This window comes from Acanthaster planci, linkage group LG15, assembly GCF_054643075.1.
Source record: "Acanthaster planci isolate LZ-2023a linkage group LG15, COTS_SCS, whole genome shotgun sequence".
NCBI lineage: Eukaryota > Metazoa > Echinodermata > Asteroidea > Valvatida > Acanthasteridae > Acanthaster > Acanthaster planci.
The window spans coordinates 1443197-1468404 of NC_141791.1; the positions used below are offsets into that span (position 1 = coordinate 1443197).

At 39.8% G+C, this 25208-nt stretch overlaps 5 protein-coding genes and 1 pseudogene across 5 annotated transcripts; 1 reads left to right on the forward strand and 5 right to left on the reverse strand.

The window, feature by feature from the left end:
• Positions 1 to 172: 172 nt before the first annotated feature.
• On the forward strand, positions 173 to 25171 carry LOC110974562 (uncharacterized). Its single transcript, XM_022226299.2, has 5 exons — positions 173 to 331; positions 20325 to 20420; positions 20824 to 21030; positions 21527 to 21712; positions 21906 to 25171. The coding sequence occupies exons 1-5, from the start codon at positions 304 to 306 to the stop codon at positions 22031 to 22033; spliced, it is 645 nt and encodes a 214-aa protein (XP_022081991.2). The 5' UTR covers positions 173 to 303; the 3' UTR covers positions 22034 to 25171.
• On the reverse strand, positions 4521 to 5979 carry LOC147796574 (beta-4C adrenergic receptor-like; annotated as a pseudogene).
• LOC110974560 (beta-4C adrenergic receptor-like) lies at positions 8526 to 9472 on the reverse strand. The gene has a single exon (XM_087146953.1). The coding sequence runs from the start codon at positions 9441 to 9443 to the stop codon at positions 8526 to 8528; it is 918 nt and encodes a 305-aa protein (XP_087003079.1). The 5' UTR covers positions 9444 to 9472.
• On the reverse strand, positions 10840 to 11847 carry LOC147796575 (melatonin receptor type 1A-A-like). Its single transcript, XM_087146952.1, has one exon. The coding sequence runs from the start codon at positions 11770 to 11772 to the stop codon at positions 10840 to 10842; it is 933 nt and encodes a 310-aa protein (XP_087003078.1). The 5' UTR covers positions 11773 to 11847.
• On the reverse strand, positions 14278 to 15698 carry LOC147796576 (beta-4C adrenergic receptor-like). Its single transcript, XM_087146951.1, has one exon. It carries the CDS (start codon positions 15696 to 15698, stop codon positions 14766 to 14768), a length of 933 nt encoding a protein of 310 aa, XP_087003077.1. The 3' UTR covers positions 14278 to 14765.
• Positions 17017 to 18024, reverse strand: LOC110974559 (beta-4C adrenergic receptor-like). Its single transcript, XM_022226297.2, has one exon. The coding sequence runs from the start codon at positions 17947 to 17949 to the stop codon at positions 17017 to 17019; it is 933 nt and encodes a 310-aa protein (XP_022081989.2). The 5' UTR covers positions 17950 to 18024.
• Positions 25172 to 25208: the final 37 nt, after the last annotated feature.

The following is a 25208-nucleotide window of genomic DNA, read 5'->3' on the forward strand; positions in this document are numbered from 1 at the left end:
CAATTTATTCGAACTTTGGAACTTGCTCAATAAAAATATATTTTTTGCTCAAAATTAGCAAATATATTTAATTGACTCAAGCATGGGATGAATTTCGTTTATATTGAATATATGGACCTATCAGTGGTTTGAATATACACGATGCAGCCGTTTGCTAAAGAAGCCGTGATTTGGAAAATTGCATCCGTATCAAAGACTAGCGCAGCTACGCAAACGGCGAAAATTTGACCTTAACGAGGGGAGACCGAGAGTGACTAGCCCCCAAATATAACTCCAACATGATTTCGTGAGCTGAGATCCACCATGCGAGATCAGGGAGACTTCAAGAGCGGTATGTTATCAAGGTTATTTGATTTTACTGCGTAATGTTTGATTTTAAACCTCTTGATTGGCACGGTCAACATCGTAGGCGGTACTACTCGCAGTGGACGTCACATCGCACCGGCCGGCAGCTGGCTGCATTCGTACGGGCGATTATGTTTGCATGCACGACGTACCTGACTACTATCTCTGACTGACAGGGAGGGTTGTTGCTTACTTAAATCGTCCTTGCTCTGTGCTTGAATGATTGGTTAATTGAAGTAGTTTAGTTAGGCCAGTACACCGTGACTTAATTAAAGCAGCGGCTATTCGTCATTTAGGCCTAGGCCTATGAGGCTATGTGATGTGCATTTCAAGCTCATCCTGTGTTTAAATTTTTCAATAAACTCAATATTATTACTAACAAATCATTTCAGAAAATAACCTGTTTTAAAAATAAAATGGTGCGATGTCTTTAGCTAGCTACATTTACTCAAATATATATGAAAATGTAGTGAAACAAAATTCTTATAAGTTTTAGGATTTTTAATGACAGGGCTATTTCAGATCTTAAACAAACTTCATTTTTAATGACAATGTAACCTTCCATAATTTTTCGCAGTTGCAAGCCATAACAATTAACATTAACGTTTTTGTAATATGGATTGAAGTTGTATGTAACTTTACTAAACATACTTCCTTCAAGAATTCTTAAAACATGTTACATCTTTTGTTTGAACTCTTTAGTCTGTCAAACCGCATGTTTATTTGTTAAAAATCTCATGAATCTCTTTTTCTGCTGTGATTATTTTGAGAGTTGTCTTGGTTAGGTCATAAAAAAGATTAAAATTGTCACAATCAGCCTTGATGTTTTTAACTTTCTGATCAGTTTGCAAGCTTAGGAACTGAGTCACATTTTTTAAAAACATTAAACGTGATATTTTTCTGCAATGTTTCTTATGCCGTGTCACGGCCTCTTTGACTTTCAATCAATACTCCTAGCTTGCCAAACAAAGCTGAGAACTATCAACAGGATAGCAATCTGCCGTTGTCCTTGTCCACTCTCCGATACATTGATTTTTTTTCCTTCCATTCTCTTCTCTCATATACAGCACTTCTCTTTGAGTGTCTCTCCTTTACAGAGTCAGTTTCCATTTGATTGGAACTGCCATCGACCGTTTCACTGTTTTTTTCCTTGAGGCAGTGTCAGTGAGAGATTTCTTTTAAAAGTCGATACAGCACAACCCATGTACGTGTCTGAGGTCATGTACCCACAGAGAGACTCGGCAGACATTTTTCCCTTTCATTTTGCATTTGTACAAACACCTGTACATGGACATACATGTACCTGCAAGACATCTTTTACACAAATGCAGACATCAATTGAGTTCAATATTTGTGTGAGTCACATTACTTTGTACACGATTCAAATTCTACTCGTGTATCGGAAAAATCCAGCAATTTGGCAAAGACCGGTTGGAAAGCGTGTTTACTCCTGATATATCTAAATGTAATACAAGTATTGGTACTTTGCTAAGCTTCCAAGTTCCTCTCTTTCTTGTCTGTTTTTGGTCATTGGTCTGTTTTACTGGGGCAACAAAACTGTCCCAAGAAGTATGCAAAAAATGGTCCTTGTGTTACATGTACATGTAGGTGGAACGGACGTAAATTCTTGTCTGCCTCCTGCCTGTTGTCATGGGCATTAGTAATTGTACAGAGAAGTTGTTTCAGACTATAATGTCCATGTACATGTGTGCATGCACATACATATACATGTATGTATTGTGAATAGATAGAATGACTCTACAAGGTTCCTCTCAAAGTCATTTGCTTACGTGATACAACTACAATTTGTTTGCAGATTCTGAGAAAATTCCAGTATTCAGTCTTACAAACTGACTGGTTTCAATTCTTGGCATACTTCTTTATTGGGGCTGTGCTGAAGATCCGATTATCTGATCGATTATCAAATATTCAAATATTATTTTTCAAATTTGAATATTCGTATGCAAAATTCATGAAAAGCTAGGGAGTATGCTCTTTTGTTTTAAATGTGAAAAATTGCACTATGGAGGCTTTTTAAAGCAGATTCAAATAAAAAGCAACTGAATTAATATCTTACGATTTAAAAATTAAATTATTCATAAAAGAATTTAAAAGGAATTGAGATTTCAGACAGGGCAAGAAGTATTGTTCATCTGTTAAATCTTGCTAAATTGTGGCTGGAGATAGTCCTGCAAGTGAGAAGCCATCGTAGTGATTACATGTACAGTGTACAATTGTGTGCATAATTGCAACTGATTTTATATGTGGTTTTTTCATCAACAATCTGCCGGTTGGTACAACTGAATATTCAGATATTTGATAGAGTTGAAAGTCAAATATTCGAATAGTGACCTATTTGAATTGACTCAGCCGTATTCTTTATGAAATGGTCTTGTATGCATACTGGGTACATGTTGTGTTAGTGGAAGATTTCAGCTCAGTTTGTCGATATGTATACAGGTTGAAAACTGCACTTGTCCAGGGGCACGAATTGATAAGTAGTGTTCCTGTTACATACATGTGCAATGTAGGAGCACTTAGCAAAACTTTGCCACTTTTTCACAACCACTACTGTAGCATGATCTTTGATTTTTAATTTTGGTTTCCATACTGCAGCCAGGCTGCCGTGTTTGTTCCAAACTCGTACTTCATCCTTAGTTTTGAAAAAAAAATTGTAAAAGCCAAAAGGAAAACATCACTTCAGTGTCTGGCATGGACTAGATTGGTTTAGTTGATTTGTCATCCATGGTGATACAGACTTGAGCCTGCTTGGTTCTGGTGTTTGTATTGGTTTAGTATTTAAATGAGAATTGGCTTTTTATGTACATCTCTAACAAAGCTCTACTTATGTAAGTTGAGGGTCTTCATTCATACTGTGCTGTGGCTTACTTCCAAGGAGCCCAGTTTGATAGTTGCAAGAGCTTGGAATGCTGAATACAAAGGCATTTTCAGTTTGAAACAGGATTATTATAAGCTGTGGACTTGCAGTAAAAATTACCGTTAAGAATATGATATTCAAGTGACAAATAATCCTGATTAATATTTTGTATTATGGTTAGGAATCGAGGATAAGACATTACATGTACAGTATGTATTTTATCTGTATATTTTATTCCATTTCTACATACAGTACGAATGTGGAATTGGAATTTCATCTCAATGAAGTAAGGTATAATTTTCATAATTTAATTTTGGGTTTATTTATTTATTTTGGAGCTGTTTCTATTTCTTTATTTAATACATACATACATGTACATTATGTACAGTAACTGTAGCCATTAATTAGCATTATGTATGACATCATTACAGGTGTACATGTGTGTACATGTACCTGTACACGTATATGTACGAAGATTTGATTAATTGCACACATTTTGTGCAGATATACAGGCTTCAGATTAGACTCAACTACTGTCAATTCTTTTTCTGCACTTTGTGACTACATGTACTAGAAAAAAGGGAACACCATAGTCGCCTACGACAACAGCACAATGTAGAAGTCACATATATGTACATGTAATACAGAGCACATTTCCAAATACCTACATGTACGTCTATGATACATGTACCAGTATACATTATAACTCTAATATTGAACTACACGAAGGTCACAGCAATTGTACAGCACATGTAGTTTTACAAGAATGTTAACGAGTCCCATGGTGTCCTACCTAGGAAACTCATTGGTCCTTGTTATGGCTATGTATTGGTCAGTGTTTGGAGTACCATGCTCGTTCATTCAGTAGCAAGCCGAGGCACTTCTGTGTGATTATATCGTCATGAAGGGACAAAAACCTCAAAAACTTGCCAAATGGACAATCCAAGATAAACGCGTTTAAAAATACTATCCTTTTCAATATACACGTTTTCAATCAGTTTTATGATACGTATTGAGGAAATTTTTTTACAAAGTCATGAAATGTAAGACTTGAAAAATCCTAATCCATACTTAGTTTCTGATACCTTGTTTTAATTAAAGAGTAATTCATGAATAAAAAACTAATAAAAGTCGTGAAAACAGGTCGTTATTTTTTTCCTGTTGCATTATACACACTTTATAAAATTGTTACATTTCATTACATTTGCACAGGTGTTAATGTCAACATAGTTTGCACACATGTGTACACACACAGACTCTACAGGAATTTAGTATATTGTTTTATTTGTCTATCGAACGATGTGACTTTTTGTCACTAAGTAAAAACAGAGAAACATACTGTAGAGACCAAGCTTTTTGTTAGTTTAATTACAGTTACTAGGAAAGTAAACAACATTTTGCTTTGAAACTCTGCTAATTTGTTCTTTGGGTCAAAGGAAATAAAATGACAGAAAAAAACTCAAGATGGAAAAATCATTGATATTCCAGATTTTTGTCACTTCGTGAAACACTGATGATATGGTCATTTCTCTGACTCTGCATAATAATGGTAGAAAGCAGAAGTGTTTGATGGATTGTAGTCTTGCTTTGTACGGCTTAATCCTTCGCTTCAAATCAAAATGTGTTGGTGAGATGAGCTGCCATGTATACACATAGTCTCAAAACTGCCACACATTGCACGATGCTTTAACTCGTTCAGGGTTGGTTCTGTAATGGTTCTGTTTAGTCAAATGATGCAGCCAGTTTGTTGTTAGATGTCTACTGGCTCAACAGCAGCCCTTTTACAACACAGGAGTTTGTCTCCAATAATTTGTTTAGCCATCTGACGGTAAGCCTGGTTCAAGAGACAATAAATGAAGATGTTGAAAGCACTGTTAGCAACCAACAGCCACTCAGCTAGGAACTGGAGCCAGCCTGGACTGGTCCAGTTAGCTGAAACTTCCACCACACGCAGGAACGAGTTTGGCGAGTAGCAAATGGCAAATGTCAAGGTGACCATAAGGAACACTTTCAGAGCTTTATTGTCTCGAACATTGTTGGCTTGATTGTTTGGATTGTCACGCAGTTGGTGTAGTCAGCTGATCCGAATGATGTGGTAATAAATAGGTATCATGACTAGTGTGGGAATGGCCAAAGTTATGACTGTGACCACTATGTTAATAGTATCAGAGGTGTAGGTGTAGAAGCATGTGGCAGTGACTGAATGGTACTTGATATGTTGTCCAGCTATACGTGGAACCATTGAACCAAATATGGCCAAAGGTAAGACAATGGCTACAGAAATTACAGTACGTTGTTTGCTGCACCACACAGGAAACTTGTAAGGCCTAGTGATAGCGATGTACCGGTCAACGTTCAGACCAATGAGGGAGTATACGGACATAAACATAACAATGATAATACAGTGTGAGGCTAGCGTACATCCAGCTGTCCCAAACGGCCATCTGTCCAATGCCGAAGCGACTCCAAAGAAAAATGACAACAGACCAATGAACAGGTCGGACGCGGCCATCGTCATCATCAGAACCTTGGTGCTGTCAGCTAAGTTGGTCACACGACGCGTCACAGCGATAGAGAGAATATTGCCAGCAATGATCAGCATTGTGAGGAAGATGATGAAACAAGTCCGCAGGGCAATGAGAAGAGGGGACAGGCCAAAAGAATCAGGAAGGACATCGGCCATCGCTGTACTCTAGTCAGCACATCAGCCATTGATGGATTCTAAACAGTGAACAAAGACTGCATGCACATGTAGATGTACATGCATGGGGGTACATTGAAGTTAGCAAATCCATCCACTTTTCAACCTCTCAGACAGATTTTAATTTCAGTATGAAGTGAGGTCTTTCACAAACACCCTGTTGTATGGCCATGATCACTTTGAATGACTGTCACTGGATGATTTGCTTTGTCGTTGGTTGAGCTCTAGGTACTATGTAAGTTGACATTTCTTACACCTTCCTAGTCATGGAAACCACTCTCAGTGTAGTGAGACATCTAAACGAGCCACAATTCCAAAATGCGGTTTGGATTTTACTCCAAGTCCAGTCTTCCCATCCTGTGCTACCGTTAGCTTCACAGCAGTCTTTTTGCTTGTGTCTCATCGTTATGAATACTCCCAACTGGCACTAAAATGAGCTGCAGGTGTTTACTTCCCATACTCATCCTTAGTGCAGGACCAGTCATGTGACATTGTCAATAAGGATGCGCAATATATCTATCAGTACTTTTGGCAGTGATTGATGTGACAATAACAGAGCTTTCTTAAAATTAAAAGGCACCCAAATAGAACGGATTCACAAGACGACGTTACATTAACTCGTTAAATGACAGTCATCATCAAGCGCACTGGAAAGGCTTTCCACTGATGGATAATTAGATCTAAGTACAGGTAAATTCATGGAGTAAAAAGGATTGGATGGCAGTGGTACAAACGTACATGATTCCAGTTACCATGGTTGTGTAGAAATTAAGCTAATTTGCTTCACTTACATAGATATTAATAATGTAAAATGATGTTGAATTATTTCTATACACTGGTGTAACGAAATAGTAAAAAAAATCCAAAGTCCGATGATTTCTTTGAGAAATGGATAGAATTTATGTTGTTCATGTGGAGAGCTGAGTCCTCTGGCGAGTGGTGACAAATTTATGTTGGGTACGTGTCGGCACTTACTGAAATTACTGTCGCTAAACTTTCAGCCGTGCCATTCCAATCTGAGAGCTCTTGGTGACTACCAGTTGGTCATTTCATCCTACTTATTGTATGGGGAACGCATTTAGGAAATTAAACGAGCAACCTGGGTTAGAACTACATGTAGGGTGATTCATTCTTTTTATTTACTTACTGACTGTTAATATTGGGATTAGCGTGAACAAAGCCTTACCTAAAAGTTAAACAAATGGAGTACCTGTACACCCTGAACAATGGAACAGCCCATATGAGTTGACAGACGTGTTGGCCCTGTAACGTTTGAACATGAGGCCTTTTTGCCTTTATTTCCCAAATAACATGTATATACCAGTATATGTACATGTATGTACGGTAGTGGAGCTTGGGTGACTTGCTGCCTTGGAAAGTTGTAAGTTTGGGCCTTTGCCTTACTGAGGGTTGCAAAGGGATGTTGTGATGTTCCCGATGTGGCTAGTCTAGCGCCGTGATTTTATGCCTTACCGGTATCTTTGCATCGTATTTTGTGATACAAATCCAGTCAAGAAATTTTGTCAAGTTGACAGCAACCTCTCTGCACTCAGGTGTGTGTCTGTGACATTGCAACATGCACTCTATAGGTTACCGTACATGCCGAAATCGTACTGCATTGTGTATCATTGTTCGGGTGCGTATACTTCAACTGTAGGCTCGCTTACACGCCGCCAGCCAGAGCTACACTGACGGCGGTGCAGTGAACATTGTTAATACCCATTAGAGGTGTCTGTGTCTGGCAAGGGGTCATCCAAAGTACAAATGTAGATTTCATTGTCCACGCAAATATCCCCAAAATGAACAACTCTTGTTTTGTTTATTCAACTCTATCAGTTATACATTGTATAAATTCTTGTATGGGAAGAATTTTATTTATTTATTCTGGTTGTACACGTACAGGTATTTAAGGTCTCTTTCCTCCGCACCAATTGGGATGCATCAGAGAATTGAAATCAAATATACGTAATCACATATAAAGATCAACTCACAAGTCCTGGTTGGTTTCCTTGTACCCAAACACTTGGGGACTGCACCTTAGATCTGACCCAACAGCAGGAAGAGGGGTGGTCCTTCACATTCATACATGTATATATATATTTTGTGAAAGACAGGTTTATGAACTGACCATAAGATTCATGTACATGTACTATCTTATGAACTGTCCCAGGGACCTTTAATAGCTCCTTTTAATCGGGATGATAAAAAAAGCACACTGGTGTCATTTCTAGAAGATCCAGGTTCAGGGATCTGAGTGTGTAGCACCTTTCACTGATTGTGCACAATGAGAGCGGAGGGAAAAGTGTTTCGATAGTTTGCTGTTTTCATTGCCGGATGCTTGGGATCAGATTTTACATCCCTTGATGTGATGAAGTCAAAATGCAGCTGAAGATTGCATAATGCATTATAATTATTAGGTTGCCTTCTACAGGATCTCCTAAAGCGATTCCAGTCTCTCTTATTCCTTGAAAGCAGGCAGCTGGCTCTGTTGTAGTCTCTACCCAAGCAGCCCTTTTCAGGGTACCAACATTGCCTATCCTCATCAAGGATTAGGTTCTGTCACTGGTACGGTCAACCAGAGTTACATGTTCTGTTTCATTATTAGATGTTCACTGGTCCCACAGCAGAATGCTTGCAACACAGGATTCTCTCTTGAATAACTTTCTTAGCCATCTGTCGGTAAGCCTGGTTGAAGAGACAGTAAATGAACACGTTGAAAGCGCTGTTGGCAAAGAAAAGCCACTCTACAATGAACTGGAGCCAATCTGGACTGGTCCAATTAGTTAAACCCTCCACCAAGCGCAGGAGTGAATTCGGTGAGTAGCAAATGGCAAATGTCAAGGTGACCATCAGAAACACTTTCAGAGCTTTGTTGCCTTCATTGTTTGAATTATCACGCTGTTGGTGTTGTCGACTGATCCGAATGATGCGGTAATAAATGGGTATTATGACTAGTGTTGGAATGGCCAAGGTTATGACTGTGACCACTATGTTCCAAGCATCAGAAGTATAGCTAAAAAAGCACATGGCAAAGGCTGGGTAGTACTTAATATGTTGTCCAATGAAATGTTGAATTAATGAACCAAAGACGGCTAAAATTGAGACGATGGCTTCAAAAATTACAGTACGTTGTTTGCTGCACCACACGGGAAACTTGTAAGGCCTTGTGATAGCGATGTACCGGTCAACGTTCAGTCCAGTGATAGAGAATATAGAAATAAACAAACCAATGAATGTACAGTATGATACTAGCGTACATCCAACCGTCCCAAACGGCCATCTGTCCAGTGCCGAAGCAACGGCAAAGAGAAGAGATAACAAACCAACAAGCAGGTCGGAGGCGGCCAGCGCTGTCAACAGAACCTTGGTGCTGTCAGCCAAGTCGGTCATACGATTCATCACAGCAATAGAGAGTATATTGCCAGTTATGATCACGATTGCCAGGATGATAATGAAACAAGTCCGCAGGGCAATGAGAAGAGGGGACAGGCCAAAAGAATCAGGAAGAACATCGGCCATCGCTGAATTCCAAAGAGTGTGCAGGACTACTCACATATATACATCGTGTACGTTGAAATCAGCAAACCCATCCAGTGTGTCAACCTCTCTGACAGTTTAATTTCACTAGAAGTGTGGGCTTTCACCAACACCTTGGATGTCTTTCTCTTAACCGACAGAGCTTTCTAATAAATTGAGGCTTCCCAATCACAGAAACACCTGTCATTGTACTGAGGCACATCAAAGCAAGCCACAATTCCAAAATGTTGTTTGAGCTTTTACACGGAGTCCAATCTCCCCATCCTGTGCTACCGGTAGCTTTTCAGCAGTGTTTCTCTGTGTGTCAATCTTGAAAAAAATCACCACTGGCATTGAAATACGTGTAGTACGTGGGCACGTACCATCCTGTTCCCACCCCATCCTCACTCTCATTGCAAGACCTACACTACCGTGCGTCTTTAAAGGATGCACAATAAATCCACTTTTGGCAGTGATTGATCTGATAACAGTGCTCAGAGTTTCCTTAATTAAAATTATAAGACAGGATGGGTTTGCAAGGCCAGTTTCATTCAATGACCGTCATTAAACACATTGGAAAGGCTTTCCACTGATGGTTAAAGAGCTGTCGGTATTCATGGAGTAAAAAAGATTGGATGGCCCATGGTTTACGTAGAACATGTATTCGTGGAAAGTCTGTCGGCAACAATTTCATTTACCATTGTTGTGCAAAAATTGAGTGGATATAGTTTTTGTGTCACTGCATCACTTATTTTACAGATAATATAGAACAATTATTTTTATGCGCTAATGTAAAGGATGAGTAACAAAATCCAAATTCCAATGATTTCTTTCAGAAATGGATAAAATTTGTGTTATTCTTATTTTCGCCAAGACAGGTGTATGAGCTGACCATAACGTGTTGTAAACAATTATATACATGTGCCATCTCATGAAACTTCACAGAGACCTGTAATGGCTGGTTTTAATAAGGGGATGGTAGAAAAGCACACCCCCCTTGCTACCATTTGTAGAAGATCCAGGTTTAGGGAACTGAGTAGGTACATGTAGCACCCTACACTGATCATGAACAATGAGAATGGAAGGAATAATGTAAGTGTTTGGATAGTTTGCTGTTTGTCATTCCCAGATCCTTGGGTTCAGATTTTACATCCCCTGATGCGCTGAAGTCTTCCTGCAGCCGAACACTGCTTGATGCACTAGTAGTATCATGTTGTTCACAGACAGGATCTCCCACAGCGATTCCAGTCTCTCTTATTCCATAAGGAGGCAGCTGGCTCTGTTGTAGTCTGTCCTTGTTGCCCTTTTCAGGGTATTGACATACTGATAGATCTTCCTTGTCAAGGATTTGGTTCTGTCACTGGTACGGTCAACCAGAGTTACATGTTCTGTTTCATTATTAGATGTTCACTGGTCCCACAGCAGAATGCTTGCAACACAGGATTCTCTCTTGAATAACTTTCTTAGCCATCTGTCGGTAAGCCATGTTGAAGAGACAGTAAATGAATACATTGAAAGCGCTGTTAGCAATGAAAAGCCACTCGGCTATGAACTGGAGCCAGTCTGGACTGGTCCAATTAGTTAAACCCTCCACCAAGCGCAGGAGTGAATTCGGTGAGTAGCAAATGGCAAATGTCAAGGTGACCATCAGAAACACTTTCAGAGCTTTGTTGTCTCGAACGTTGTTGCCTTCATTATTTGGATTGTCACGCAGTTGGTGTTGTCGACTGATTCGAATGATGCGGTAATAAATGGGTGTTATGACTAGTGTCGGAATGGCCAAGGCTACAAACACTAGCAATATATTCGAAGCGTCTGAAGTATAGCTAAAACTGCACATGGCAATGGCTGGATAGTACTTACTATGTTGTCCAAAGATATACTGAATCATTGAACCAGAGACGGCTAAAATTGAGACAATGGCTACAAAACTTACAGTACGTCGTTTGCTGCACCACACAGGAAACTTGTAAGGCCTTGTGATAGCGATGTACCGGTCAACGTTCAGACCAGTGATAGAGAATATAGAAATAAACAAACCAATGAATATACAGTGTGATACTAATGTACATCCAATTGTCCCAAACGGCCATCTGTCCAGTGCCGAAGAGACAGCAAAGAGAAGGGATAACAAACCAACGAGCAGGTCGGAGGCGGCCAGCGCCATCATCAGAACCTTGGTGCTGTCGGCCAAGTAAGTCACGCGACACGTCACAGTGATAGAGAGGATATTTCCAACAATAATCACGATTGCAAGGACGGTGATGAAACAAGTCCGCAGAGTGATGAGAACAGGAGAAAGGCCAAAAGAATCAGGAAGGACATCAGCCATAGCTGAACTCTAAACAGTGTGCAGGACTACATGCATGCGTTGAAGTCAGCAAATCTACTCAGTGTGTCAACCTCTCTGACAGAGTTTTGACCAACAACTTGGATGTCTTTCCTTGTAGCTTAGAGAGTGCCCTAAATTGAGGCTTCCTAGTCGAGGATACACCTGTCAATGCACTGAGACATCAAAATAAACCACAACTCCAAAATACTTCTTGAATATTACTCAAAGTCAAATCTCCCCGTCCTGTGCTTCCCATAGCTTTACAGCAGTAGTTGTGCTTGTGTGTCGTCGCTAAGAATAATCGCAACTGGTGCTGAAATCATGAAATGATAGTGGGTGTGTACTACCCTCATCCCCATACTCACTCTCATTGCAAGATCTACGTCAATAAGGGTTAATTTTTTTTAGCAGTGATTGATGTGATAATAAAGTTCCCTTAAAATTGTAAGAAAATCTTAAAAACATGATGGGTTGGCAAGGCCACTTTATGGTTTCATTAAATGACAGTCATCATTAAACACACTGAAAAGGCTTCCCACCAACAGTTAGTGAGCTGTCAGTAAATTCATGGATTAACAAGGATTGGATGGCAGTGGTACACTTATGACATGTATTTGTGGAAGGCCTGTTGGCAACAATGCCAGTTACCATGGTTGTGCAAAGATTGAGCTGATTTAGTTTTTGTCTCCTTCACTACACAGATATCGACAATACAAAATGATATACATGTAGAATTATTTTCTGTGTACTGATGTAAAGGAATAGTAAAGAAAACCAAAGTCCATTAATTTTATGACAAATAGATAAAGTTTGTATTTTTTCAAAGACAGATTTAGGAGCTGACCGTAACATGTTGTAAACACATTCATGTACATGTACAACCCCATGAACTTTTCCAGGGACCTGTAATGGATCATTTTAATCAAGGTCTATAGAAAAGCATACTGGTGTCATTTCGAGAAGATTCAGGTTCAGGGAACTGAGTGTGTAGCACCTTTCACTGATTGCGCATAATGAGAGCGGAGGGAAAGTGTTTTGATACATGTAGTTTGCTGTTTTTCATTGCCAGATGCTTGGGTTCAAGATTTTAAATCCGTTGATGTTATGTCGTAGAGAATGGACAAGGACTGTAGATTCATGCCAAGAATTCTTTGCAGGAATCTACAGTTTCAAGTTCTATTCTCTGACTGAAATTATTTCCCATAGCATTGTTGCACGAACATGGAGTCGCGGGTCTATGACAGTCTCTCTATTAACCCTTCCCCTGAGTGCACACCTTTGTTCCATCTGTGCCTGGGTTTTGGCTACGGAAAACACTGGAAGTATTTGTGCAGTCAACACCTTCAGTGCTGGATACTTAGCCTCTTCTCTTCATCTTGCGCCTTGGATTCGTTATACGTGTGTCATTGCAGCAAAACCTATCGGACTCAAACCACCTCAAGATTTTATGAAATTGAGGAATGCTATATCAACATCACGAGAGTATTTGTGCAGTCGACACTCAGTGCTGGATGTATACATGTACCTGTATTCTCGTCATCTTACGCCTTGGATTCGTTATACGTGTGTCATTGCAGCAAAACCTATCGGACTAAAACCACCACAGGACTCTATGAAATTGAGGGATGCTATATCAACTTCATGAGGGTATTTGTGCAGTCGACACTCAGTGCTGGATGTACATTTATTTACTCTCTTCTCTTCCTCTTGTGCCTTGGAATCATTGTTATGTGTGCCATTGCAGCCAAACCTTCTGGACTACAACCATTACAGGACTCTATGAAATTGAGGAATGCTGTATCCACTTCATTAAAGTATGGTTAGCAGTTTTCGAACCACTTTACGAACCACTCAAAATGAGCTTCACTGGTCCCTACATACATGTATACATGTACATGTTCTTTTTGTAGGAATCATTCCAAAATGCTCACTTTATACTTATATCTACATGTATTTCGTTTGGAGAATGAGCAACATTGGATTCAAATCACATTGCAGATTTTGGAGTTAAATGATAACAATAAAGAATTTCTATAAAGCGTACATATCCACCTGACATTGCTTTCAGTACTACAAAAATTAACATCACAAGAAACTTTACAGGCTACATGTACCTCTTCAATCAAGTTTATACAAGTATGTTTGTTAGCCGTTTGAAACAAAGTGAGATAAATGTGCTGGACTGCAAACTTAGGGAGCAGTAATCCTGATAGATCGGTCACCTCAGGACCGGTATAATCTTGGTACAACTAGAAGATGTACCCGAGTTTGCGTCAATTCAATTAAACTATAATCCAACATACATGTCCGAGAAAGACTGGGCAAAACGTAGACACAGAAAAGTAGCTAGAACACATCAAATTTATTCTTTATTGAAAGGGGAAGAGAAAATTCAAATCTTTGTCGAAAATCTTGCTTTATAAAGCATTAATCCTGAAAAAAAGCGACACTTATACGTCATTTTCTATGGAGAAAGACAAACATACATGTACAAACAAGGCCTGAGTGTGGGCATTTGTGGTATCCCTTAAATTTGCCCACTGTGCCAGTTAAGAGGCCCAGTAGAATCAGTGTCACGGTGCCAAATTCTAGTTATACGATACCCCATTCCTCCAGTCACAACTGCTCTGACTGAAACAAGGAGGGAGGGATGGGACACGTGGGTAATCTCCTTGTTGTTATGAAACTGCAATGATTGTAGATTTGTTATGAATCTACATGTACAGCTAACTGTAGATTTTAAAAATAATCTACACTTTGAACAAATGAGTGATGTCACAGAAATACAGTAGTTTAAGAAGTCTTAATGCAGCCAAACACTGCATAATGCAATATAATTATTAGGTTACCCACAGACAGGATCTCCCACAGCGATTCCAGTCTCTCTCATTCCTTAAAATCAGGCAGCTGGCTCTGTTGTAGTCTCTACCCAAGCAGCCCCTTTGCAGGGTACCAACAATGCCTATCCTCAACCAAAGTTACATGTTTCATTGTTAGATGTGCACTGGTCCCACAACAGACTGTTTGCAACACAGGAATCTCTCTTGAATAACTTTCTTGGCCATCTGTCGGTAAGCGTGGTTGAAGAGACAATAAATGAACGTGTTGAAAGCGCTGTTAGCAAAGAAAAGCCACTCGGCTAGGAACTGGAGCCAATCTGGACTGGTCCAATTAGTTAAACCCTCCACCATGCGCAGGAGTGTATTCAGCGAATAGCAAATGCTAAATGTCAAGGTGACCATCAAAAACGCCTTCAGAGCTTTGTTGTCTCGAACATTGTTACCTTCATTATTTGGATTGTCACGCAGTTGGTGTTGTCGACTGATTCGAATGATGCGGTAATAAATGGGTGTTATGACTAGTGTTGGAATGGCCAAGGTTATGACCATATCCACTATGTTCCAAGCATCAGAAGTATAGCTGAAATAGCACATGGCAAAAGCTGGGTAGTACTGAATATGTTGTCCAATGAAATGTTGAATTATTGAACCAAAGACGGCTAAAGTTGAGAAAATGGCTACAAAAATTACAGTACGTCGTTTGCTGCACCACACAGGAAACTTGTAAGGCCTTGTGATAGCGATGTACCGGTCAACGTTCAGTCCAGTGATAGAGAATATAGAAATAAACAAACCAATGAATATACAGTGTGATACTAGTGTACATCCAACCGTCCCAAATGGCCATCTGTCCAGTGCCGAAGCGACGGCAGAGAGAAGGGATAACAAACCAACGAGCAGGTCGGAGGCAGCCATCGCCATCATCAGAACCTTGGTGCTGTCAGCCAAGTCGGTCATACGACGCAACACAGCAATAGAGAGGATATTTCCAACAATAATCACGATTGCAAGGACGGTGATGAAACAAGTCCGCAGAGTGATGAGAACAGGAGAAAGGCCAAAAGAATCAGGAAGGACATCAGCCATCGCTGAACTCTAAACAGTGTGCAGGACTACATGCATGCGTTGAAGTCAGCAAATCCACTCAGTGTGTCAACCTCTCTGACAGAGTTTTGACCAACAACTGGGATGTCTTTCCTTGTAGCTTAGAGAGTGCTCTAAATTGAGGCTTCTTAGTCGAGGATACACCTGTCAATGCAATGAGACATCAAAATAAACCACAACTCCAAATACTTCTTGAATATTACTCCAAGTCAAATCTCCCCGTCCTGTGCTTCCAGTAGTGTTACAGCAGCAGTTGTGCTTGTGTGTCGTCGCTAAGAATAATCCTAACTGGCACTGAAACGATATTCTCATTGCAAGACCTACATGTATTTCAATTAGTTATACACAATAAATCAACTTCGGCAGTGATTGATACGTGTATGATAATAAATAAAGTGCTCAGAATTTCCTTAAAATTATAAGTTACCCGAACAGGATGGATTTGCAAGGCCAGATTTCAGTTTCCTTCAATAACAATTATCATTAAGCGCACTGACTGGAAAGGTTTTCCTCTGATAATGAGCTTTCGGTAAATTTATTGGGTAAAAAGGATTGTATGACAGTGGTACGCATAGATTGGGGAAGGCCTGTTGGCAACCATTCCAGTTTCTACGGTTGAGCGAAGATTAAGTTGATTTAGTTTTTTGTCTCTTCTTCACTTCACAGATATCGACAATGCAAAATGATAAACTTGTAGAATTATTTTCTATGTACTAATGTAAAGGATAGTAAAAAACCCGAAGTCCATCAATTTCTTTTTTGAGAAATGGATAAAGTTTGTGTTATTTGTATATTTTCAAAGACAGGTTTAGGAGCTGACCATAACATGTTGTAAATACATACATGTACAACCCCATGAATTTTTCCAGGGACCTGTAATGGATCATTTTAATCAGGGTCTATAGAAAAGTATACTGGTGTCATTTCGAAAAGATCCAGGTTCAGGGAACTGAGTGCATAGCACCTTTCACTGATTGCGCATAATGAGAGCGGAGGGAAAGTGTTTTGATAGTTTGCTGTTTTTCAGAGCCAGATCCTTGGGTTCAGTTTTTACATCCCTTGATGTGATGAAGTCTTAATGCAGCTGAAGATTGCATAATGCATTATAATTATTAGGTTGCCTTCTACTGGATCTCCCACAGCGATTCCCGTCTCTCTCATTCCTTAAAATCAGGCAGCAGGCTCTGTTGTAGTCTCTACCCAAGTAGCCCTTTTCAGGGTACCAACATTGCCTATCCTCATCAAGGATTAGGTTCTGTCACTGGTACGGTCAACCAGAGTTACATGTTCTGTTTCATTATTAGATGTTCACTGGTCCCACAGCAGAATGCTTGCAACACAGGATTCTCTCTTGAATAACTTTCTTGGCCATCTGTCGGTAAGCCTGGTTGAAGAGACAGTAAATGAACACATTGAAAGCACTGTTAGCAATGAAAAGCCACTCTACTATGAACTGGAGCCAATCTGGGCTGGTCCAATTAGCTAAACCCTCCACCAAGCGCAGGAGTAAATTCGGTGAGTAGCAAATGGCAAATGTCAAGGTGACCATCAAAAACACTTTCAGAGCTTTGTTGTCTCGAACGTTGTTGCCTTCATTGTTTGGATTGTCACGCAGTTGGTGTTGTCGACTGATTTGAATGATGCGGTAATAAATGGGTGTTATGACTAGTGTTGGAATGGCTAAGTTTGTGACTGTGACCACTATGTTCCAAGCATCAGAAGTATAGCTGAAATAGCACATGGCAAAGGCTGGGTAGTACTTACTATGTTGTCCAATGAAATGTTGAATCATTGAACCAAAGACGGCTAAAATTGAGACAATAGCTACCAAAATTACTGTACGTCGTTTGCTGCACCACACAGGAAACTTGTAAGGCCTTGTGATAGCGATGTACCGGTCAACGTTCAGTCCAGTGATAGAAAATATAGAAATAAACAAACCAGTGTATGCACAGTGTGATACTAGTGTACATCCAATTGTCCCAAATGGCCATCTGTCCAGTGCCGAAGCGACAGCAAAGAGAAGGGATAACAAACCAACAAGCAGGTCGGAGGCGGCCAGCGCCATCATCAGAACCTTGGTGCTGTCGGCCAAGTAAGTCACGCGACACGTCACAGTGATAGAGAGGATATTTCCAGCAATGATCACAATTGCAAGGACGGTGATGAAACAAGTCCGCAGAGTGATGAGAACAGGAGAAAGGCCAAAAGAATCAGGAAGGACATCAGCCATCGCTGAACTCTAAACAGTGTGCAGGACTACATGCATGCGTTGAAGTCAGCAAATCCACTCAGTGTGTCAACCTCACTGACAGACTTTTGACCAACAACTTGGATGTCTTTCCTTGTAGCTTAGAGAGTGCTCTAAATTGAGGCTTCCTAGTCAAGGATACACCTGTCAATGCACTGAGACATCAAAATAAACCACAACTCCAAAATACTTCTTGAATATTACTCCAAGTCAAATCTCCTCGTCCTGTGCTTCCAGTAGTGTTACAGCAGTAGTTGTGCTTGCGTGTCGTCGCTAAAAATAATCCCAACTGGTGCTGAAATCATGAAATGATAGCGGGTGTGTACTACCCTCATCCCCATACTCACTCTCATTGCAAGATCTACGTCAATAAGGGTTAATTTTTTTTGGCAGTGATTGATGTGATAATAAAGTTTCCTTAAAATTATAAGAAAATCTTGAAAACAGGATGGGTTGGCAAGGCCACTTGACTGTTTTCATTAAATGACAGTCATCATTAAACACACTGGAAAGGCTTCCCACTAGCAGTTAGTGAGTTGTCAGTAAATACATGGATTAACAAGGATTGGATGGCCGTGGTACAGGTATTTGAGAACATGTATTTTTGGAAGGCCTGCTGGCAACAATTCAAGTTACCATGGTTACGCAGAATTAAATGTACATTTTTGTCACTACATCAGTTACTTTGAAAATAATGTAATATGATATACTGTAGAAAGCTTTCGTATATTGGTGTACATTTTGGTTAAAAACTTCAAGGTCCAAGGATTTTTTTGAGAAATGGGTAATATTTGTGTTATTCGTGTTTTTGCAAAGACAGGTCTATGAGCTGACCATGACATGGAAACATGCACAATGAAAAGAACTTTTAGAGAGGCCTGTCATGGCCTATCCCGAATCCCGAAAGGGTGTACATGTATGTCAAATCATCTTGAAATCAGAAGTTTGGGACTGTTAGGGTCAATTTCATAGGGGATGATAGAAAAGCATACTGCTCACAGGAGATCCAGGTTTATGGAACCGAGCATGTGGCACCCCTCTCTGGTTGTGCACAATCAGGATGGAAGGAATAAGACCTGGTTTCCATTGACACCAGGCAAGAATCAAGATGCAGACATTCTCAAAACAGATGGTGTGTGATGTCATTCCACCGAAAAACAAAACAAAATAGAGTGCGAAACTCGGCAACTTTTTGCATAAAATTCAGATGCCTTTCTTATGTGGTAGTACCACCCCCTGACACCAAACTGATACTCCAGTTTCATGTATTTTGTTTTTGGTCAGTTATTTCGTCGACAGTTGGTGTGATCTGGACAAAATGGACAAAATAAATAGTATTAAGTTATAATTTAGCATTATTGCGATTTTGAAACAACAATGATAAATTATGGAATGGCAACAAGAATAATTAAATGATGTAAACATGTACGCCCCAGGAGATAACACCAAGGAATCAAGTTTCAATCATTTAAAGAACTTTTAAGTTGAATTGTAGATAAGTGCAATCATATTTGTCTCATATATCTATGTCAATTTAATTTAAAGAAAGACAAAACCTAGTCTACTCTGCACTTGGCCATTATTCAGCACACCATCCCATTTGTCGCACACACAGTGTGCGTACCACAGACATCCCAGCTGATAATGATCATTTGGTGACAAAGAAAACCGCTCAGACATGAAGAAAGGAATAATGAATAATGGGTCCCCGACCGATGAACCGGACCAGTCACCGTGGCAACCTAGTGTCATCACCAGGCAACTGTCAACATCTATGTACAGATGGTGGTTGTGGCTTGAGGCATTTACATGAAGGACTACATAGAGGCCCACCATGATTAGATACAATTAGCCTTGGAAATTAATTGCTCAATATACATGTACCTGTAAGCATGTACATGGAGCAAACTTTGACATATGTGACCATGGTGTAAATACATATACATAAACTTGACTTTACAGGAATTTTATCGGAAACAAATTAGTACCATATTAGAAATGGCCTACGTTTTGGACTAAGCTACTCTGAAAGGAGCATGTATTTTCAATGACAAACGACATGGAAAATATTCATGATAGAAATCTTCTGGAAATTTGCAGTTATCAGAGAAAAAACCTGATTAGCACTAAATTTAATATAAATATTTTGCTGTTCATGTAAAATCGAACTTTGAGTTATGAGCATTCTCAAAGTGATTAATCTCCGTGTGTGTTTCTTAGATACATTTGTCAATTGACTGATATTTCAATAAACTTTGTGACAGTTTAATATTCTAAGTACATGTAGTTGAGAAAAAAATCCTTTATTAGTAATTGTTATATGTTAAAAAAAAAATTGGCTGTTGTCTGATTCACAGGTGTGAAGCGCTTTGCTTATGATGGAGGGAAATCAACTAAGAGCAACAGTGCCAGTGATGAATGGGACAGCTTTGGTATAACCAAACCAGTTAAAGGTAACTTTCAGCATCAAAATGCATACCAGAGCCCAGTGTGCTGTTAACAGATGACTTGTGCTGAGCACCTTTACACGCTCAGCAAAAATAGGCTGAGAACCAGTAGCGAGTGTGCAGTAGTATGGCATTTTGAGTGGTAGCCAGTCTCTGTGCTTAGCAGATTTCTGTGTTATAGGCACAGTGTGTGATTGGGCTAATGGAGATGCCCAATTTACTTGGCTGTGGCCCGGAATTATGTATGTGTCTATGGATTGTGTCTGCAACCAGCTCCCATAGAGTCGTGTGTAATTTCAAGCCATAGCCAAATGATACAGACATGGGCTTTTATAAATAGCATGATCGGTATTTTTACTGGTGTGTGTGACCTACATTTGCTAGTGATACTTGATTTTTTTTAAAAAAGAAATCAAAGAACTGGATGAGTTGAACAACATATGGAGCATCCAGAAGAACGTGTCACTCAACGGGTCGCCGTTGAAACCCCAGGGTACGACTGTCCAGGCTGCTCCCACTGGAACAGGATTCTACTCCCGGCATGGCCAGCACAACTCACTCAAGATGTCGGAGGGGACAAGGTCCTCCCCAAGTCTGAATGCAGCAGCTCAACTCCGTAAGTCCAACAGCGATTAATCCGCTCCAAGGGCCAAGTGTTGTGTATTCTGTTGTTGTACTTTGGTGTCTCTTGGTTTTTGGCTTAGTTCCAAATAAAGCTTCCTTGCCAAATGAGCCAATTTTGTATTTCAAAAAGGCAAGGTCATTTAAGAACAAAGTACATGTATGCTTGTGAATCAGCATGTGGCCACACTGATAATGTAGATCTCTCATGCATGTACATGTATTTGCTTGCTGTTTCGATTGTGGGAATGGGTTGTTGGAATAGCAAACTGACTCATTGTAAATTTATACAGGCAAGATCATTGTTACCGCATGCTGAAAGCCAATCAGTTTTCTTGGATCTCTCTGGTTCATGGCAACAAATGAAATCAGTGAGCAAGGAGGTTGTTTGTCTTCACCCTGTGAGTTGAGGCCTCCCACCAAGTTGATGTACATGTACAAGTTGTTAGGATAAGAAACTACATGTCTCTGTTTGTCAATGTCACCTGCAGGGAGCTCCTTCTCCCTGAATCCCCAGCGGTCGGGGTATTCCTACTCACAACTTGATTCTGGAACCACTGCAACGACCTTTCCTCTTCTGTCGTCAAATAGTGGAGGGTCTAACTACCAGTCACAGAGTCGTTACAATGATGCAACTCATCCGGCCAGTAACCAAAGACATCTCCCTGGAACTACTGGTAAGATTTCTTCATTTGGGGGCTGAGCTAAGAGAACTGACTGGCACTTGGAGGAAAAAAGATAGAGCCCCAATTTTACTCACAAAAATTAAATATTCAGCCTTCTTTCCTTGGGCAAGTAACCCCTGTTGCATGTTTTGCTTCTTATGTTGTCATTTTATGGTTACTTTATATGTTTATTATTTGCGTACAGTTATGAATACAAGGACCTCTTCAATTGGCATGCAAAAGCCAAATCAACACTATTCTGCCGGTTCCCAGCAGCCTGGAGGCAACAGCAACAGGTCATCTAGGACAGGGAACCAGTGGCCAAGCTTCTGACTCTTGTCAACAATTTTCACTGTTGACAGATTCAAAGAGTATCCCTTTTTAAAGATTTGGGTCAGAGGTCAAATATATAATGAGGCACTGCCACTGTGTTCTATCCACAAGGCCATCAACTCGTATCCCAGTTTGCACCGGGGCACAAATCTTCACGTCAGTTTCACATGTGACTAATATCCCAGTGCTGTTTACATCTCTAGAAAAAAAAGCTGTCACATGAACAGTACATTGCCTGACTAAGTCAGCTTAAGCTCATGTGCAAAGCTGATGTGCAAAGGACTCATTTGCATATTTGCCGTATCAAAGAAAGCACCTGTGTCCACCTGTGCAAATCATGTAGAGACATAAGGTGATAAATCTCACAATCTTGTGAATTGTAAAATATTAGTTTGTGATTTTTATTGCATTGATGACACCTAATCTGAATCACTGTACATAATTCGAAGGAATTCTGACGTCAGAAATTTTTAGCGTGTACATATATATATACATATATATGAAATCATGTAACTTAAAAATTTGTTTGCTGTGCTTGTATGTGGTTTAACACTGAGATTAAAATTTATTAGAGTTTTATTTTTTCAAACATTCCGTGTATATTTGAAATTTACAGTACACAGAGACCTACTGGTGGATTGAATATTGTATTTTTATGCATTTTTACATATCTGTTGTTGAACTTTTTAGTTACAATGTGTGATGCGATGTTCTGCATGTTCTGCACTCTTACTGTAGTCGAACAAAAATCCTTTACGAAACCATCATTCTTGTTCACAAAGTACACGTATCAGGAGCTTTCGCATCTCTCCTAAGTTTCACTTCCTAGTCATAGGGAATGGTCACTTCTGCAACCACAGCACATATATTGTGTTCCACTCACTAGTCTAACAGACATTTGAAGCAAGATCTGGGACGTAGAGAACTCCCCCACCTTTGTGTTGGTCATTGTTTGATCGGAATCTCAGGAATTCTTTTCAGACATGGGGGGATGTGTTTATAGGTAACAATAGACTAGGGTGTGTATAGGGATTGGACATGTGAGGAAGGGTACCCTACCGTCCCATCTCTTGTTGGGTATACTAACGGCTTTGTTCTGCTCCAAACACTTGAGGAACTCAACTCACAGCTGTGTGTAATGTGAGCCATAGCCAGGCACACTGTACCCCGTTTTGCTTTCCGGATTGAGTGGGATAAATTCAACCCTCTTCAGGTTGGATGAAGGTGTTTGATTACCATTCCATTCATGGTTTGGGTACCAGTTTGTTTGATCCTGTTACCAGTCATAATAAATGGTTTCAGAAAACAATCTGGGGGTGGCAGAGTTATGTTTCACAATCAACTTGTTTGGACCATTGCCAGGGTTGTGTTTTGGTACTCTGAGAGTCTGAACGGCACAGGAGACTTCATCAAAAGATTTAGAATAGTAAAACTGGGGATAGTGACCCCACAAAAATTTCTTCTTAAAAAGAAAAGTGTGTTCATGATAATGTCTGCTACCCAGTTTCTCATTTTCCCCTGAAAACCACCTCTGATTGGTTAATCCTATGAAAGGACATGTTGGACTGGCTATTTTTGTCATGGTTTCTAATAAACGGATGATACTATAAATTTGTTGTAAATTGGAAAATAATACTTCAAACTTTGCATATAACATTCTCAGGACCTCATCATTGTGGGTAGATGGTTTTCTAAAATTTTCTGAGAATGGAATTACAACTGACCTGACATTTGGGTGTTGGGACTTGGCAACCTTTTCTTAAGAGTATTCTTAAGGCTGTTTTTAGGGAAGAGGTTTCAGGTACTTTCAGTTACTTTGTACTTTGAATAATTTCCTTCAATTTAAGACATAAAACGGCAATCAGGACCAAAAGTGCCTACACACTTCACTTGTAACTCCTTTCACTGTTTTCTGTTATATTTCAGTGGAAAGAAACTGACCAATATTGAATTTTTTAAATACTCAAAACATAAATATGACTTAAACACTGCTTACGTAAAATAGTTCGAGTGTAAAAACCGTGGCAGGTCTGAACACAGATACCTCAACTTTTGTCAGTTTTCCTTCTTTTTGGAAATTTTTATTCTAAATTTGCAATTTACTGGTACAAGGCATGTGTGCTTTTTTTTAAAAAATGTATTTTTGGTTTTCGGGTGAAGACATTAGTAAAGGTTCACCTTAATTTAAGACTGAATCAGATTTGTGGTGAGAAATACCAGTGTTAAACTGTTGTAGTCAAGACCTTCCCAAGACCAACAGAAGACCTCCAGTCTGAATTCAGGTCACAAGCTATGCAAATGAACTGCAGCGAAAGCATTCCTTTGTCATTGTTCACCCTGTTACTTGTGACCGGTCTTGACTACAACACTTGTGTTAAGTCCGTGTTAAATTGGTTGTCTTCATTGTCCTGCTGGCTCAACCGTAACAAGACCTTTTTTTATTCTGAATACAGGTATGGGTTTTGACAAATGGGTTTATCTGTGGTCGAGTTTGGGCAGCCTGTTGACACGGGTTTCTTGTTCTCATGCTCAAACGGCGGGAACACGACTCAAGAGCACTGTTCTCAGAACAGGATCACACACCTCCTCCTCGGCGTTTTACAGGAACACACGGAAAAACTCGTGAGATTTTGATTTTTGAACAGCTGCAAAAAGTACAGAGATGGCTTCCAAAGCCATAGACAATGGGAATTTTTGCAAAATTACCATTAATTATTTCCATAACACAGAAATGAATGTTCCTGTATATATAGAAAAGAATTCAACCCATCCAAACATTAACTCTCGAATAACGTAGCCTACATGGACGCCACCATGTTGCATGTTGCTTTTCACTTACTACCAGCGATAACCAATTGATTGTTCCCGGCGTTCTAGCAGCCGACCCACGAACAACAAATCGAGCTGTTCGTGAACGTAGAGAAACAAGCCGCCCAAACTCGGCTGACGTGCTCATGAAATAACTGATCAATTTATGGCGCCCTCTGTGTCTAGATCTTGTAGAACACCACCTGGCAGTACCTGCACTTTCATTTATAATTAAGTGCTGAAATGTTGGAATAGATTTGAAGTCTGAATTTATATATGTCAGTGAGGTTGACCTTTAAGTTGATATTAAATTTCACTTGAGGAACTACATGTACTGTTTTGTTTTCAACAGGTGCTTTGGCATTTG